The sequence below is a fragment of the Scyliorhinus canicula genome, chromosome 5 (assembly GCF_902713615.1).
Source record: "Scyliorhinus canicula chromosome 5, sScyCan1.1, whole genome shotgun sequence".
Classification (NCBI taxonomy): domain Eukaryota; kingdom Metazoa; phylum Chordata; class Chondrichthyes; order Carcharhiniformes; family Scyliorhinidae; genus Scyliorhinus; species Scyliorhinus canicula.
The window spans coordinates 159167919-159183442 of record NC_052150.1 but is presented as its reverse complement, the minus strand read 5'-3'; the positions used below and the strand labels follow the sequence as shown (position 1 = coordinate 159183442).

General features: G+C 42.4%; 1 protein-coding gene across 13 annotated transcripts in view; it reads left to right on the top strand.

The window, feature by feature from the left end:
- The window catches only part of akap9 (A kinase (PRKA) anchor protein 9), a 332810-nt gene that overhangs the window by 243906 nt on the left and 73380 nt on the right, over positions 1-15524 (top strand). For all 13 annotated transcript variants that reach the window (XR_005460747.1, XR_005460749.1, XR_005460744.1 and 10 more), the window contains 3 exons: positions 605-709; positions 5951-6103; positions 14564-14737. Coding sequence is in view for 1 of the 13 variants with exons in the window: in XM_038797918.1 (XP_038653846.1) it covers positions 605-709; positions 5951-6103; positions 14564-14737 (432 nt within the window). In the remaining 12 variants the exon portion in view is untranslated. The remainder of the gene's footprint in view (positions 1-604; positions 710-5950; positions 6104-14563; positions 14738-15524) is intronic.

Below are 15524 nucleotides of genomic sequence, written 5' to 3'. Positions count from 1 at the left end.
TTGAATGTTACAACACTTAATAGAATATGTGATAATTTTGGAACATTGTAAGTAGCATAATATAAATAGGTTATCAAACTGAAATTGTTCCTAGGAAACTCTGCAATTTCAGTTTACCTATTTTAAAAAGGATATTTAGTTATTGGAGGCAGTACTGGGAAGGACTGCATGATTGATCATTGAACTTGAGGAAGTAACCTCTGAGGAAAGACTGACTAACCTGAGTCTTTTCACTATGACAAAAAGATTGAGGGTGGGATGTATGATAGAAATGCATCACATTATGAAGGGTTTGGAAAAATGGAACCCAGGAAAGACTTTTTACCATGTATAGAATTTAATTGCAAGCGGTTATATTTAGAAATAGAGAAAAATAAAAAATAAAAATGCGCTAAATCAGTAAACAGATTAGTCCGTTTGACGAACAAACTGGGCAGTTTCTTGATCAGCCTTATTAGAAATACACAAAAGAAATACTGTCGGCAGGTGAGTCAGATGGACTGAAGATCTTCTGGCTGAAAATGGTACTATGTGACCATGTTACTATGCAAATGTCACTAATCTCTAGTAAACAGGTACTTTCTAATCTGTTATAATTAAAAAGGTTGAAGAAAGGAAATCACAGTTTATCGTCAACGTCAGAGGAGACAGTGTACTTCAGACACAACTGCAAGCAGAACGTGATGCTTTAGAGCGAAAGGAGAAGGAGGTAAATTCATCTTTTTAAAATTGTACCAGTGTGACATTTTAAACCAGACTTTCATCATTTGGATACATCACTTTGCAGAAACTGATAGCATGTTTCTAAGTTATTCAGTCTCCTAATTCACTGCTTTTTGGTGTGTACTATCTGCATATTCCAATAAGAGAAAATGTTCAGTGGCAGAGAGTTATACTTGTGAAATTTGACTTTAACCTAATTAATTATTCCTGCAGGCCTCTTTAATTTATAATGCCTTCTTTTTTGTAGGGGCACAATAAACTTTTGCCAGAAAAGCAATATCTTGCAGAAGCTGAAAGTCTGAAATAAAGTGAAAATGCTAAAAAAATATTTAATTGATGAAACATCAATCTGAAATTATTAACTTTGTCTCTCTCTCTCCACGAATGCTGCCTGTTCTGAATATTTCCAGCAATTTGTATTTTATTGACTGTTGAAATTGCCACCTATAGTACAGCACTTTTTTCATATGCATATTTCGATCATACAGAAACAAATTCATATCACTTGCCTTGCATTCTAGAAAATGTGATGTGAGGGCGGCATTTGTTGCAGTGGTTAGCACCGGGACTACGGCGCTGAGGACCCGGGTTCAAATCCCGGCCCTGGGTCACTGTCCGTGTGGAGTTTGCACATTCTCCCCATGTCTGCGTGGGTTTCACCCCACAACCCAAAGATGTGCAGGGTAGGTGGATTGGCCACACTAAATTGTCCCTTAATTGGGAAAAAAAATAATTGGGTACTCTAAATTTAAAGAAAAAAGAAAATGTGATGTGGTGGAACATTTTTTGACAGGTTTTCTTCTTGAAAAGGAATATTTAGTTTCATCTTGTATTATTTTAGCTTGAGTGGCCTGTTTGCTTCCTATAAAGATGACTTCCTCACTTTTCTGTATTTTATTTCTCTTGCCAGTCCTTTTGCTTGGTTGTTGTGGAACAGGTATGAGTATAAGTTTGAGAGGGATTTGGGTTCTGCTCAGCTCGGTGCTTGATCTGAGAAGTATTGAAATGAGGCATTAATAACTCCCAGTGGAGATGGAGAAAAATCAGAGCATAGAAGCACTTGGGCAGTAACTGAAGTTAACTATGTCCTTGTACAGTTGGCAAATTTGAGGAGTTGTCTATTTCATTCTATAACTTCCCCACCCCCGCAAAGAAAATGTGCGCTCTTTCCTCTTATGCTTTTGTTTGTATGTTGCGAAGTGGAATTCTAGAGTTCCAGAGACCAATAGTGAACCAAAAACCCTAATCTGATGTGGTTCAAAGATCAGAGAAATACTATAATGATTTTGGTCCAGTTTGCAAGGATCTGTCTTGATGAGCACTTATTTTCTGGAAAATGTGCCCTTGTGATGTGTCAAAAGTAGGAAGTAACGAACAAAAATGGGTCATGCTATTTTTACTTCTTCTGTGGGTGGAATCTTACCAAACTTCTTCCAAGGTGTCAGGCTCAGACTGCACCGGTGTGTAGTTCACCAGTTGCATAGATCAGTTTTCACTCCAGATCTTGATCCTCTCTGTGTAAAAAAAAAAATCAGTGGAAGTGAGCCCCGCCATCCCAGTGCCTGCAAGTTCCCCCCTCACTACCCTCTTTCCCCCCTCACTACCCTCTTCCCCCCCCTTCCCAAATCCCTCCACACAAAATGGGAATCTCTCTCTTTCCTACCCCCCCCCCCCCCCCCCCCCCCCCTCCCCAAGACGTGGCTCCTCAGAGGGCCCGCCCTTGGCACTGCTCCAGGCAGCTGTGCTTACCTTTGCACCCAGTGGAGGGGTATTCAAATAATTGTAAATCTTGCTGGTTTGAATATTCAATGGGGGGGGGGGGGGGAAATTATGTGGCGGGAAGGGTGTGCTGGGCTAGATAATTACATTGAAATGTATTCAAAAACATTAAAATGAGGTTTTCTTTCGCTTTGTTGGGGTGAACATCGTGACGTCACTGGCGAGGACTTGGAAAATCAGGACACATGGGGCAAAATTCTCCGACCTCATGCAGGGTCGGAGAATCGCCCGGGGCCACCGAAAATCCCACCCCCGCCGTGGCAGAAATTCTCCGCCACCCAGGAATTGGCGGGGGCGGGAATCGCGCCACGTCGAGTGGCGAGCCCCCTGCGGCGATTCTCCGGCCCGCAATGGGCCGAAGTCCCGCCGCTGGGAGGCCTCCCCCGGTGCCGACATTTGAACCACCTCTGGTGGCAGCCGGATCGGCGGCGCGAGCGGGCCCCTGGGGTCCTGGGGGGGGCGCGGGGCGATCGGACCCTGAGGGGTGCCCCCACAGTGTCCAGGCCCGCGATCGGGACCCACCGCTCGGCACTGACGTCACCACCGGCGCATGCGCGAACCGGCGAAGGCCTTTCGACGAGGCCGGGCGGCAGGCGTCAAAGGCCGCTGGTGCCGGTTTTGGCGCCAGTCGGCCTGGTGCCAACCGCTCCGGCGCGGGCCTAGCCCCCAAAGGTGCGGAGAATTCCGCACCTTTGGGGAGGCCCGACGCCGGAGTGGTTGGCGCCACTCCGCTACGCCAGGACCCCCCGCCCCGCCGGGTAGGGGAGAATCCCACCCATGATCTCTCCGGAGAGAATTCCGTTTCCTGATTCTCTCCGAATTTTCCGCCTGCAAAGCAATGCGGACTCAAAATTGCCCTGTGGTTCATAATGGATTTTCACTGTTCTGGGTTCTTTTTTTTAAAATCCTATTCTTGGTTTTATTCCAACTATAAAATGTATTGTATCCTGTTGAATTGGGTAGATCATAGGAACACTGATACTTCTAGTTTTCTAAATCTGAAATCCAGTACTTTTCCAATTTTAAACCTTGTTACTGTATACTGTCACAAGATGTTTCTTTGTGTGATGTATTTGAATGTACAAATTGGGTAATCCACTCAGCTGCATTAAAATGTATTTTCTAAAGTACAGCGGTGATATTGGCTCTCCCCATTTATGTTTTGTGACTTTTAAGTTTGTATACATGAAGCAAAGGAAGGGCTACTTTGTGCCAGCAGCATTTTCTTTCCTTGGACTATACACTACTTTGTGTGACAGTAAAATTGAGACAATCATATTGAGAAAGCAGACATTGGATCACCACCTAAAAATTAACCGCACAAGACAGATCTAGAGAATCAATGTAAACCTACCGTTCATCTTTCTGCCTAGACGCTAATGCCTTAACCACACCTAACCTGCACATCTTGTGATACTAAGAGGCAATTTTAGCATGGCCAATCCACCTAACCTGCACATCTTTGGACTGTGGGAGGAAACTGAAGCACCCAAAGGAAACCCATGCAGACACGGGGAGAAAGTGCTAACTCCACACACAGACAGTCACTTAAGGCCAGAATTGAACCTGGGTCCCTGGCGCTGTGAGACAGCAGTGCTAACCACTTGCCACCTTGCCACCCCCTTTTTTCAGCAATAGAATTCCATTGTTTGAATATTGATTTATAATCTTGTATTATGTATTTTTACATCTATATTTCATTAATTATATGGCTTGGAAGGGGAGGCATTATGCATATTTGAAGGTGATGGGAAGTGTTAAATAGAATGCAAGGAAGCTCATGTGGACTAAAAACACTGGCATAGACCTGTTAAGCCAAGTTCATTGTTTGTGTTGCAAATTCTTTGTGATCTGAAAAAGTAAACCAGAAAAATGAGAAGATACTAAATAAAATCAGCATTACCAGAGATTATTTCTAAGTATTATAAGAACTTGCGATATATATTGTTGCACGTTTTGCTATGGGCGTAAAATGCGTTTATTGGAGTGTATTAACACGCCTCCGTATTCGACGTGTGCTTAACACTACTAGGCTCTGTTGTATGTATTTATTCAGCTTTAGGAGTCGCCAGTTGCCGTATAGACAACGTCACAAGTATTCCAAGGTCAAGTTCAAAGTAATAAAGACGATACACCGATTAGTAAGGTTCAAACGATCAATATTTATTATACAGTTATAATAAATACTCATGCACACACTAAGAGACTAAGCTATAACTAAACTTAAGTGAACAGAATACTTATCTAACAGGAACAGGCAAGGTCAGAGAACGAGGCCTTCGTCCTGGTCTTGTACTGCAGCCTTCAGCAAGCGTTCTGGTACTTGGGAGTCTAGTGGGCTTGGATCGCGTAGCGAGCGTTGAACTTACGGTTTCGGCGGCTGGTGCTCAACGGCTGGAGTCAGGATGCAAGATGTCTATCAGGGCCGGAGCACGGGTTTAACAGACCGGGCTCTGTGGGGAATTTGCCTTTATACCCCTCTCTAATGTCCTTGCCCCCTTCTAGGCGGGCTCTACCTTTCGGTACCGATTGGAGCGTTTCCAAACGGTTACCTTCGAAATCCTCCAATGCGAGGGCCTTCCTCGATGTTGGGGGGTGGTTTCGATATTCGTTACTCTGGTGCCATCCTGTCTGCGCAACCAATTAAGTGTTACATTGAGATGGAAATGTTGCCATTGTTCGTGCCTGGATCTGGGCTGCCTCATCAGAATGCTAAGCGCTTTGCCATTAACACCTTTGGCTTGGAGATCTTGCACCTGGCCAGAAACTGGTTTGCTGCTTGCAAAATGCTAATTAGTTGAGAGCAGGCTGTCTATTCTCACTAAACAGGCTTTTCCTTCTGTCTTCCATTTTACTTTGGCTCAGTGTCCATTTTGCGTGGCCAGCATGGCTACATTATTTAGGGTGTATTTAATTACACTACCTTTTCCCTAAAAAATCTATTTTGAAATTCTTGCTTCTGCTATCAGATGCCTGCATGGACTTGTTACATCTTGCCTCAGTTACTCCCTTCAGTCCTATTTGCTTGCTCACATTTGCTTCTCTTAAATTGAACTTGTACTGTTGTTTTGCAGCTTGCCAACAACTCCCTGCAGCACCTTCCTATGATCCTTTATCTTGCCCTTCTCTCCAAACCTTCCAAGGGCTATGAAATTCACTAAATCTGACCCCTTAACTCCCTTTCTACCTATTTTCCTTCCCACCTCCTTGATTTTATAACAATTCTGTCCGGTCTAGATATTTGAAGAATACTATATAAGTTATCAATGTACTTCCTGAACTACATTTCTTTGTTGCTTTATCATGAAAAACTGTCAGTTAATGGAATTTTAGCAGCGAGTGCATATTGTTTCTTAATTCCGTCACACTTCTGCCAAAAATTGTGCAGAATTGGTGAACAACTGGAGATCCATTCTATAACTTTGCTTGAATGTTGTTTTGATTACAGATCACAAACTTGGAAGAACAGTTGGAGCAATTTAGGGAAGAGCTATTGAATAAGAATGAAGAAGTTCAGCAGTTGCTTATGCAGTTAGAAATTCAGAGGAAAAAAGCTGCCACCCAGCTTCAAGAGATTCAGCAAGAAAACAAACGGCTTGAGGCAAGTGCTTACTTGAATTACTTGCCTAGTTCAAGGCTGTTTCGTGCATTTTTATTAATTGAGGGTCCAACCTGAGTCTTAAACTTTAGAAATGCATTTAATTGCAAGATATTATTTGAACTTGCAAAGCTTTTAAAAAGTTAATTTTAAATTCAATATTGCAAAATGTCAAAATTTTCAGGATAATTTTATGAGCCCTACCTGAGATCTTAGCTGGCCTGAAAAGTTGTAGTAAGCCGCCTTTTGAGTTCAGGATCTGTATATTATAATTTAGGAATAGGTCCACTTGGCTCCTTCATCCTTGTAACTAACAGCTCATATAGAACTTCTTTTTCCTTTCCATAGTCATTGAATGTCTTATCACTTCCCGAGTTGGTGCCCAAATTTCACTGAATTGCCATGTTTGAAACACGCCAAGCAGGTTTCAGTGCCAAAACTGCTCTTACCAAAGTCACAAATAACATCCTACATGACTGTGACAAGCCAGACTATCCCTCCTCATCCTTCTCGACCTGTCTGCAGTTTTTATCATAGTTATCCTCTCCCAACATGTCTCCACCGTTGTCCAGCTGAATAACACTGCACTCATCTGGTTCCACTCTTATCTATCTGACCATAGCCAGTGGATCACAATCCTGCAGTTATCTCCAGTGTTCCACATAGATCTACCTTTACACCCTCCTAATCCTCATCTATATGCTACCCATTGGTGGCATCATTCAGAAACACGTCACCGCAGCGATACTGATGACACTCAGTTCCACCTCATCACCATCTCTCTTGACCTCTCCACTGTCTCAAAATGTCTGCTAATCTGACATCAGTCCTGGTTGAGCAGAAATTTCCTCAAATATTAGAAAGACAGAAGCATGTATCTTCAGATACCATCATAAACTCAGCTTCCTTGCCACTGAGTCCAGCCCTGGCAACTGACTGGGGATGAACCAGACTATTCGCAATCTCAGTGCCATATTTGATCCCAAGATGAACATTCAGCCACATATCTGCATCTTCACTTAAGACTGCCTATTTCGATAGAGAATCATACAGTACAGAAGAGGCCCTTCAGCCCATCAAGTCTGCATCGATAAACTACATGTATTTCACACTAATCGCACTTTCCAGGACTTGACCCATAGCCTTGAATGTTATGATGTCAAGTGCTTATCAGCATAATTTTTAAAGGTTGTGAGGTTTTCCACCTCTGCTACCATCCCAGGCAGGGCATTCCACATGCCCACCACCCTCTGGATGAAAATCTTTTTCCTCCAAAATAAATTTGGGTCAGAACCTCTGAAATTTATCCCCTTGCCTCCCACAGCAGTGTCAGCTGCAACTTATCCAGGCCTGGTGATTTGTCCACTTGTAAACCTGTCAAAAGCACAATACCTCCTCACTCCCTATGTCAAACTGTTCAAGAACCTCATAGCCCCTCTTCCCGAATTGTATACCTGCATTCTCCTCCTCCTCCCGAGGGAGGACAGATGTGAAGTACTCGCTTAACACCCTACCAATGCCCTCCGGATCCAAACACAGATTGCCCCCTTGGTCCTGAATGGGCCCTACTCTTTCTCTGGTTTTCATCTTCCCCTTAATGTACTTCTAGAATATCTTGGTATTTTTGGGAAAAGAGTCAGTGCTCTTTCATGCCCCCTTTTTACTCTCCTAATTGCTTTCTTAAGTTTCCCCTCTACACACTATACTCCATTAAGACCACAGTTGATTTGTTCGCTTTATACCTGCTTAAACACCTCTTTTCCTGATTGCTGCATAATCCTAGACATCCAGGGTTCTCTGGGCTTGTTGCTGTTACATTTCACCTTAAAGAGAACATGTTGGGCCTGAACTTGCCCCAACTGATCTGCTGTAGATTTTCCCACAAAAAGCTGTTCTCAGTCTACTTTGGCCAGATCTTGCCTTATTCTAATACAATCTGCCTTCCCCGAATTTAAAACCGTTTTTTGCAGACCATCATTTACCTTTTCCATAATAAACTTAAATCAGACTGTGTTGTGATCGCTATCACTAAAAATGCTCTCCCGCTGCCACCTGGAACACCTGTCCGGTTTTGTTTCCACGAATTAGATCCAGGATTGCTGTCCCTTGTTGGACCTTGAACATATTGATGTAAAAGCTCTCCTGAATACATTTCAAGAAATCCACCCCGTCTAAAGCCTTTAAACTATGACTATCCCGATTAATGTTTGGGAAGTTGAAATCCTCTAATTTAATTAATTACTCCGTTATTATTATTCTAAACACCTGAGTGAATTGTCTACTTATCTGCTCCGCTGTTGCCCGCTGTCTGTTTGGGGCCTATAATACACTCCCAGCAATGTGACTGCCCTTTTTATTCCTAAGCTCTACTCACAAAACCTCATTTGAAGACCTGCCAAGAGTTTGTCCCTCCTAACTGCAGTAACTGACTCCTTAATTAATAATGCAACCCCACCTCTTTTACACTCCCCACTGTCTCCCCTAAAGATCCTATACACCGGAATGTTGCCATTGGCTATCCCCCTCTCAACCACGTCTCTGTGATGGCAACAATATCATAATTGCACATGTCAAACCACACCCGTAACTCATCAGTCTTACCCATGATACTCCTAACATTAAAGTAGCTGCCATCTAGCCTCACATTACTCCCTTGGAACTTAACATGGCTGAACTCCCTCTGTCTTGGTCACTTTACATTGTATCCTCTGTCCCTATTGTACTGACGCTCTTTGTTTCCCCCCCCCCCCCTGCTGAACTAGTTTAAATTCCTCCCACAGCATTAGCAAACCCACCACCATGGGTGTTGGTCCCATTCTGGTTGAAGTGCAGACAGTCCCACTTGTACATGTCCACCTTCCCTAGAAATGATCCTCGTGATCCAGGAATCTAAAACATTCCCTCTTGCACCAACTCTAGTGCCTCTGAGACATTGCTCAACTCTGTCATGCCTCAACTCGTCTGTTGTCGAAACCTTCATCCATGCCTTTCTTGCCTCAAGATTTGATTATTCAATTACATTCCTGGCCAGGCTTACAAATTTCTACCCTTTATAAACAAGGCCATCCAAACTCTGCTGCTCATGTCCCAATTTGCATCAATTCCTATTCTCCCATCAACCCTGTGCATGTTGACCAACAATATCTCCCAGATAAACAGCGCCTCAAGTTTAGAATTTTCATTCTTGTTTTCAAATCCCTCCATTGCCTAATTTTCTTTGAAATCTCCTCCAGCCCTACAATTCTCAAAGATGTCTGTGCTCATCCAATTCTATTCTCTTGGGCATCCCTGGTTTTAATGTTCCACCATTAATAGCCCTGATTCAGCTATTTAGGCCCATGCTCTGAAACTCACTCCCATAAACTATCCCCCTCTCCATCGCGTTTTCTCCTTTAAGACACTCTTTCTAACCTCCCTCTTTGACCAAGCTTTGGACCAACTGCACTTATCTCCTTTGTAGTTTATTGTCATTTTATTTTATGCCTTTATGAAGCATCTTGGAATGTTTTAATACCTTGTTTTGAAAGGTGATGTTGAGTTATTCTGTTTTAATGTGCTTTAAGAAGCACTTGGGCAAACCATTTTCTGACGGTTACTTCTATGATGCAAGATATTGCTTGTTCCTTCCAGTAATGCCTGACTTAATGTTTCGAGCATTAAAATAACATAAAATGAAGAAAGCAATATTGAAGCACTGTGCAGTATAATATTTGATAAAACCTGAGCTATTTTCCAACTTGTTCAAGGTCTGATATAAAATTGTACCACTTGTTAATGATATTTGTAACTAGCCTTCCATTTAGTCTGATAGTCAACAAGAGAAGGGGTGAAAGGTGCACTCTACTCACAACATTGCAGTAGAAAAACAAAATGTTGCAAATACAAAGATCATTCAGCATCTAAAAAGGGAAAAAGAAAGTAAAATTTAAAGACAAACTTATCTTTTTTTCTCAGTTATGTGGACTGCCTTTGTTTGATTCATTTTCAGGTATTCAATTGTGGTCAGAGAATCTCTGCTTACCCCTCATCGTGTCACCTCATGAGTTCCCAAAAGGTCCATCCATCATCCTCTGGTACCAACATCTGCAGATTTGAGTAACAGCTTTGCGTTTATGCTGATGGTCCCAAGCTCCACTTCCTTCCACCAGTCTTGACCCTATGGCTCCCCCTGTGTTATCAAAATGCCAATTTTAAATGATCCTTTACTTTGGGAAGACCAGAGCTGTTGCCATTAGACACTAACAAAAATTTCCAAACCCCTTCTACCAGTGCTATCCTATACCTGGCCAAAACTGCAGGTCAAATTTTGTCTAATTTTCAATTTCAGTTGAGCTGTCGGCCCCATTCTCCTCCCATGAGAAAGACCACTTCTACTCCTATAGCGTTGGTCACCTTCATCCCTACCTAAGTTAATCTGCCACTGTTGCCTTAAAAAGTGCCATTGTTGCATCCAGATTTGTCGTCTTTGTTTTCTCCTCCTCCCTCTGTAAGCTTCTGCTCATTCAAAACAATGTCTGCTGCATTTTAACCTGAATCACCACTGTCCTTGCTGACCGATCTTGGATCCTTGTTCCTCAACATCAAATTTAAAAGTCAACATGCTTTTATTTAAAAATTCATGGCCTAATCATACCCGAACTTTGTAGCCTCCCTGACTCCAAAACTATCCATTCTTATGACTGGCCGTTTATACATACCCATCTCTTTCCAGTCATCCACCCTCACATCCCCCTTCCCCTATTATTTCCTGAGCCCACTCTGAAATTCCAGTACTAAACCTTTCATCTCTCTCTCCACTGCTTTATGATCCTCCAAAAAACCCACCTCCTAGGTTGAACATTAGCTTCCTAATTTCTTGTTTGACAGGGTCATTTTCTTTATACCTCTGAAGTGCCTTGGGAGATTGTTTAATGGTAAAGGTGTTATCTAAACACCAGTTGTTGGTTGGTCAGATATGTATTTCCAAATTTTTGTTGTTTCATATTTCCAGGATTTTCCGCTTTTTCCTTTTTATTACATTTATTAGTGCTCTACAGAAATGCAAGGCGACTGAAGAAATGCAAGTTTCATAAATTGGATTTACTGCTCAAAGACTTGAAATTACTGTTGCAACATGCATCTTACTCAGTACTGGGCCTTGCTTAGTTATCATCGCTGTCTCTGGAAACTTTCACAATGTTAAGGTGCCCTATAAGTCCAAATTGTTGATTTTGTTGACTGATTACTGTCATAGCTTCCATTGATTTTTCAGAGTCTTCTAATCTTTGATATTGAACAATTGCTGGTTTTAATATTGTTGATAAATTGAAAAAAGCAATTATTGAGTTCTAATATAAAGTACTTGTCTATCATGTAGTGGTGCCTTTGTTCGAAATAAATATATGCCATTTAGTAGTTGACATTTCATTGTTGGTCTTCTGTTCGATCAACAAATTTATGAGGACATGTTCCACTGATAAATGTACGGCGGAGCCCCCTAATCCTGCAACTGAAAGGCCCATATTGTTTTATTAAAACAGTAAAAAAAATATACACGGCCAAATGGTACAAACACTAATATTGTGTTGGAGAAACAGGGTACCCTCCCCTCTGTATCAACGTACAGGGAGGGTGGGTGGATACTCTGATTATTAAAACAGTTCACAACACATTTCTACAAAAGACAAATGGTGCAAGCACTAAACTTTGCGCTGGAGAGACCAGATACCCTCGCCTCTGTACCAACAGAAGGGAACGGAAGGGGGGTGGTGGGGAGGGAGGGAGTCGGGGTATTGTGGAGGGGGGGCCCAATAGGGCACTGCCTGAACTATCTACAGAGGCAGAAAAACAAAAAGAACCTTCAATTATGATGTGCCAGATTCCGGGAGTCCCCCAGAGGGGGTAAGGGGCGACACAGTGTCAGGCACGTGTGAGCCCTGCACCCCACTACAAAGAGTCTCATGTGCACCCTGCGCTCCTGACACTAGGCAGCTGACAGCCTTCAGACAGTCACCTTCCGCGTGGTCATTCACAGGATTTGCCAGTGCATTGTGGCTTCAAGGACATTTCAAGAGTGCCTATTGGAAGACTGAAGTCTCTGTCTGAGGAACCCCAGTTCTCATGGGCCAGAGAACAAATTGGTTGCAGCTAAAGGATTTTATAGCCAAAGCTTTTGTCTCCGCATAATAAATTTAGAAATCATCAGCAACAGCTTGCATTTATATAATGTGATAAAGATAGACTGTTGTATTAATAACCATTTGATATTGATCACTACTACTTGTATGCACTGATGAACAGCTAGAGCTATGTGGCAGCCTCCTCATGACAGACACCTTCAAAAAACAAATATCATCTGAGTGCGATCCATTAATCTACTTATAAAAAGTGTAATCTTATAATTTAAAGTATACAATGTTTCCTTGAACGAATACTGAAAAAACATTGATGAATGCCAAATGCGTAAAACTTGTAATCTAGCAAGAAGCATTTAATGCATCCATCTCGCCTGATTGCCAAGAGGTCAGCAACTTGTTTCCCAAAGTTTGAAGTGGCTTTTAGTATCAGGCCTGTATTAAGACTTTGGTTTTGGTCAAATCAGCGGATAGTTAATTAATTCTAGAACTATTACAGCACAGAAAGAGAGAGCATTCAGCCCATTGTGTTCCTGCCAGCTCTCTGCATGCTTTTTATATATTGTCTCTCCTCATTCTTCCTACCAGTATGTATTACTTGCCATTTCCCTGCATTAAATGTTATCTGGCACATGTTCACTTACTCCACCAGTACGTCTATCCTCTTGGTCTATTACTATCCTCCTTCGAGGTCACAATCCTTCTATGTTTTGTCATCTGTGAATCTTGATATTGTTATTAATGTCGCTACCTTTCCTTTATTCCATGAGCCTCAATTTTGCTGACAAGCCTATTGGGTGGAATTTTATCAAATACTTTTTGTAATCTCATCTAAACCACATCAGCTCTGTGTTACCTTATGATAAAACTCTAATCAAGTCAATGCCTTTAACAATCCCTGTTGGCATTTATTAATAAATCCATCTTTCTCCAAATGACTGTTAATTTTAGAACATAGAACAGCACAGAACAGGCCCTTCGGCCCTCGATGTTGTGCCGAGCAATGATCACCCTACTCAAACCCACGTATCCACCCTATACCCGTAACCCAACAACCCCCCCTTAACCTTACTTTTTAGGACACTACGGGCAATTTAGCATGGCCAATCCACCTAACCCGCACATCTTTGGACTGTGGGAGGAAACCGGAGCACCCGGAGGAAACCCACGCACACACGGGGAGGACGTGCCGACTCCGCACAGACAGTGACCCAGCCGAGAACCGAACCTGGGACCCTGGAGCTGTGAAGCATTTACGCTAACCACCATGCTACCGTGCTGCCCCATGTATGAGATCACCATTTCTAAAACCTTTCCCATTGCTGAGGTTAAACTAACTGGTCTGTAATTGCTGGGTTAGACGTTTGTAATTCTCCAGTGCTCTGAGGAGGATTGGCAGCTAACAGCCATGTTGCGGGAGTTTCATACCTATTCGACTAATGTTCCTCACTCCCCAGATGACACTTAGGGTTTCAGTTCAAGAACCTTATTCCAACTATAGCAAAGGAGCCACGAAGTGACTTGCCAGCTCCCCGATCATAGAAAATACAGAGCAATAATATATTTTCTTATCTTTCAAGTAATTCACATACACCAACCATAAGAATATATTTGTCTAGAAGTTATCTATGTCCATTTACAACTAATAATTAGGATTACACAATGTATAACTTGAGTATAATTACCAATCATAATCGGGACATGTATGTTTAATTATAATAGTGGAAAACACATATTTGTATCTACTTATTTAATAATTGCTAGACGTGAGTAAGATAAAGATATATGCCTGAACTGTGGTGTCTTGCTGCCCTTAAATGATATATGTTTTTATATGCATGTAGAAAACTTTTGGTTCCACTTTATGTTAAGGGATGTTGACAGCCAAGGTTCGTTGCAGAGATCCGGTATCAGGCAGAAACTCCTTGTATTGAAATAGGCAGTGATAAATTCAGCAGCTCTCTTGGTTACTCTCATAGGATGTGTCACAAAACTCCTGAAGACATGCCCTCAGCAAGAGTATCTGATAGTACTGTTTCCAAGTAATTGCCTAAATTTGGCATTTGCCTGCAAATGCATCTCATATTTTAATGATATTGCTGTTGATATTTAATATATATGACTTGATTTATTTCGGAGTGGGAGTACATTTTTGACTTATTTTTTCTGTAAGAAGCTTGTTCTTCAGTATACATTTCCTGACAATGAATCTGGACATTGAGCACAATGTAATTTTTGTAGGTGCTGCAATTCTCTGAAGTAAGCCGCTTTAAAGATTAAGATAAATTTAAACTTTAAAAAAATTCCTGAACATGATTTTTTAAACTATATTCTATCCCTCACTTGACAGAATGCGGTGAGCAGCTTACAAGCATCGATGCTTGATTCTAATGTATCATCTGGTAATCATCACTCATCTGTTAGAAACTTATCTCAAACCCACAAGGAAGGAGATGAAATGGAAAAACTCAGTGAACAAATTGTAAAATCACAACAGCAGCTTGAACTCACTCCTGACAATAAGGTCAGTAAAATCAAACAAAACATCTTGCTCATGAGCTGAGTCTACGATGCTAAAGTTGACAAATATTTAAGAATTTTCATTTCCAAATGTTATTGATTTTTGTATTTCATCAATGAACCGATAAAATCCTGGATTTCAAATTGAGACTCAACAATGTAAGGGACGCGATTTAATGGCCTCGTAATGCCAAACTTGGCAATGCGATGAGGCCGTTAAATCTCACGAGAGACCACTCACAAGATTTGCGACGCTTGGAACACCTCGCGAAATCTCGTTAGACGTCGCGATCTGCGTCACATCCAGCGAGGGCGAGATCCTGGTTAACGTATTTGAGCCATTAGGCTCATTTAACGATGTCTGCGCTCAATTCTCCCGAGGCCCAGGAAATAACAGCCTCATCTGGGAGACCATTTTGCACTGGTCCACACAAACATGGACCAGGCATAACGATACCTGTGGGGGTCTCCCAGGCCATTGGAGGCCCCTAGGTGGTTGGGCTCAGGGCAGGGTAGTACTCTGGCATTCTTGCTGGCACCTGGGCACCCTGGTAATGCAACTCCGTCAATGCACAGCGGACAGTGCCAGGCTGGCAGGGGCACAATGGGATGCCAGGCAGGAAGTGCCAAGGTGCACTGAAGTGCCAAGAGGTAAGTTGGGGGGGGGGGGGGGGGGGGGGAAAGAGTCTGAGTGGGGAGTCAAAGGATTGGGGTGCAAGTTTAAGGGGAGGCAGGTTTGGCATCGGTGGGGCATTCCCAATTGAGGCCAAAAAAAGGCAGTGTCTCGTTAG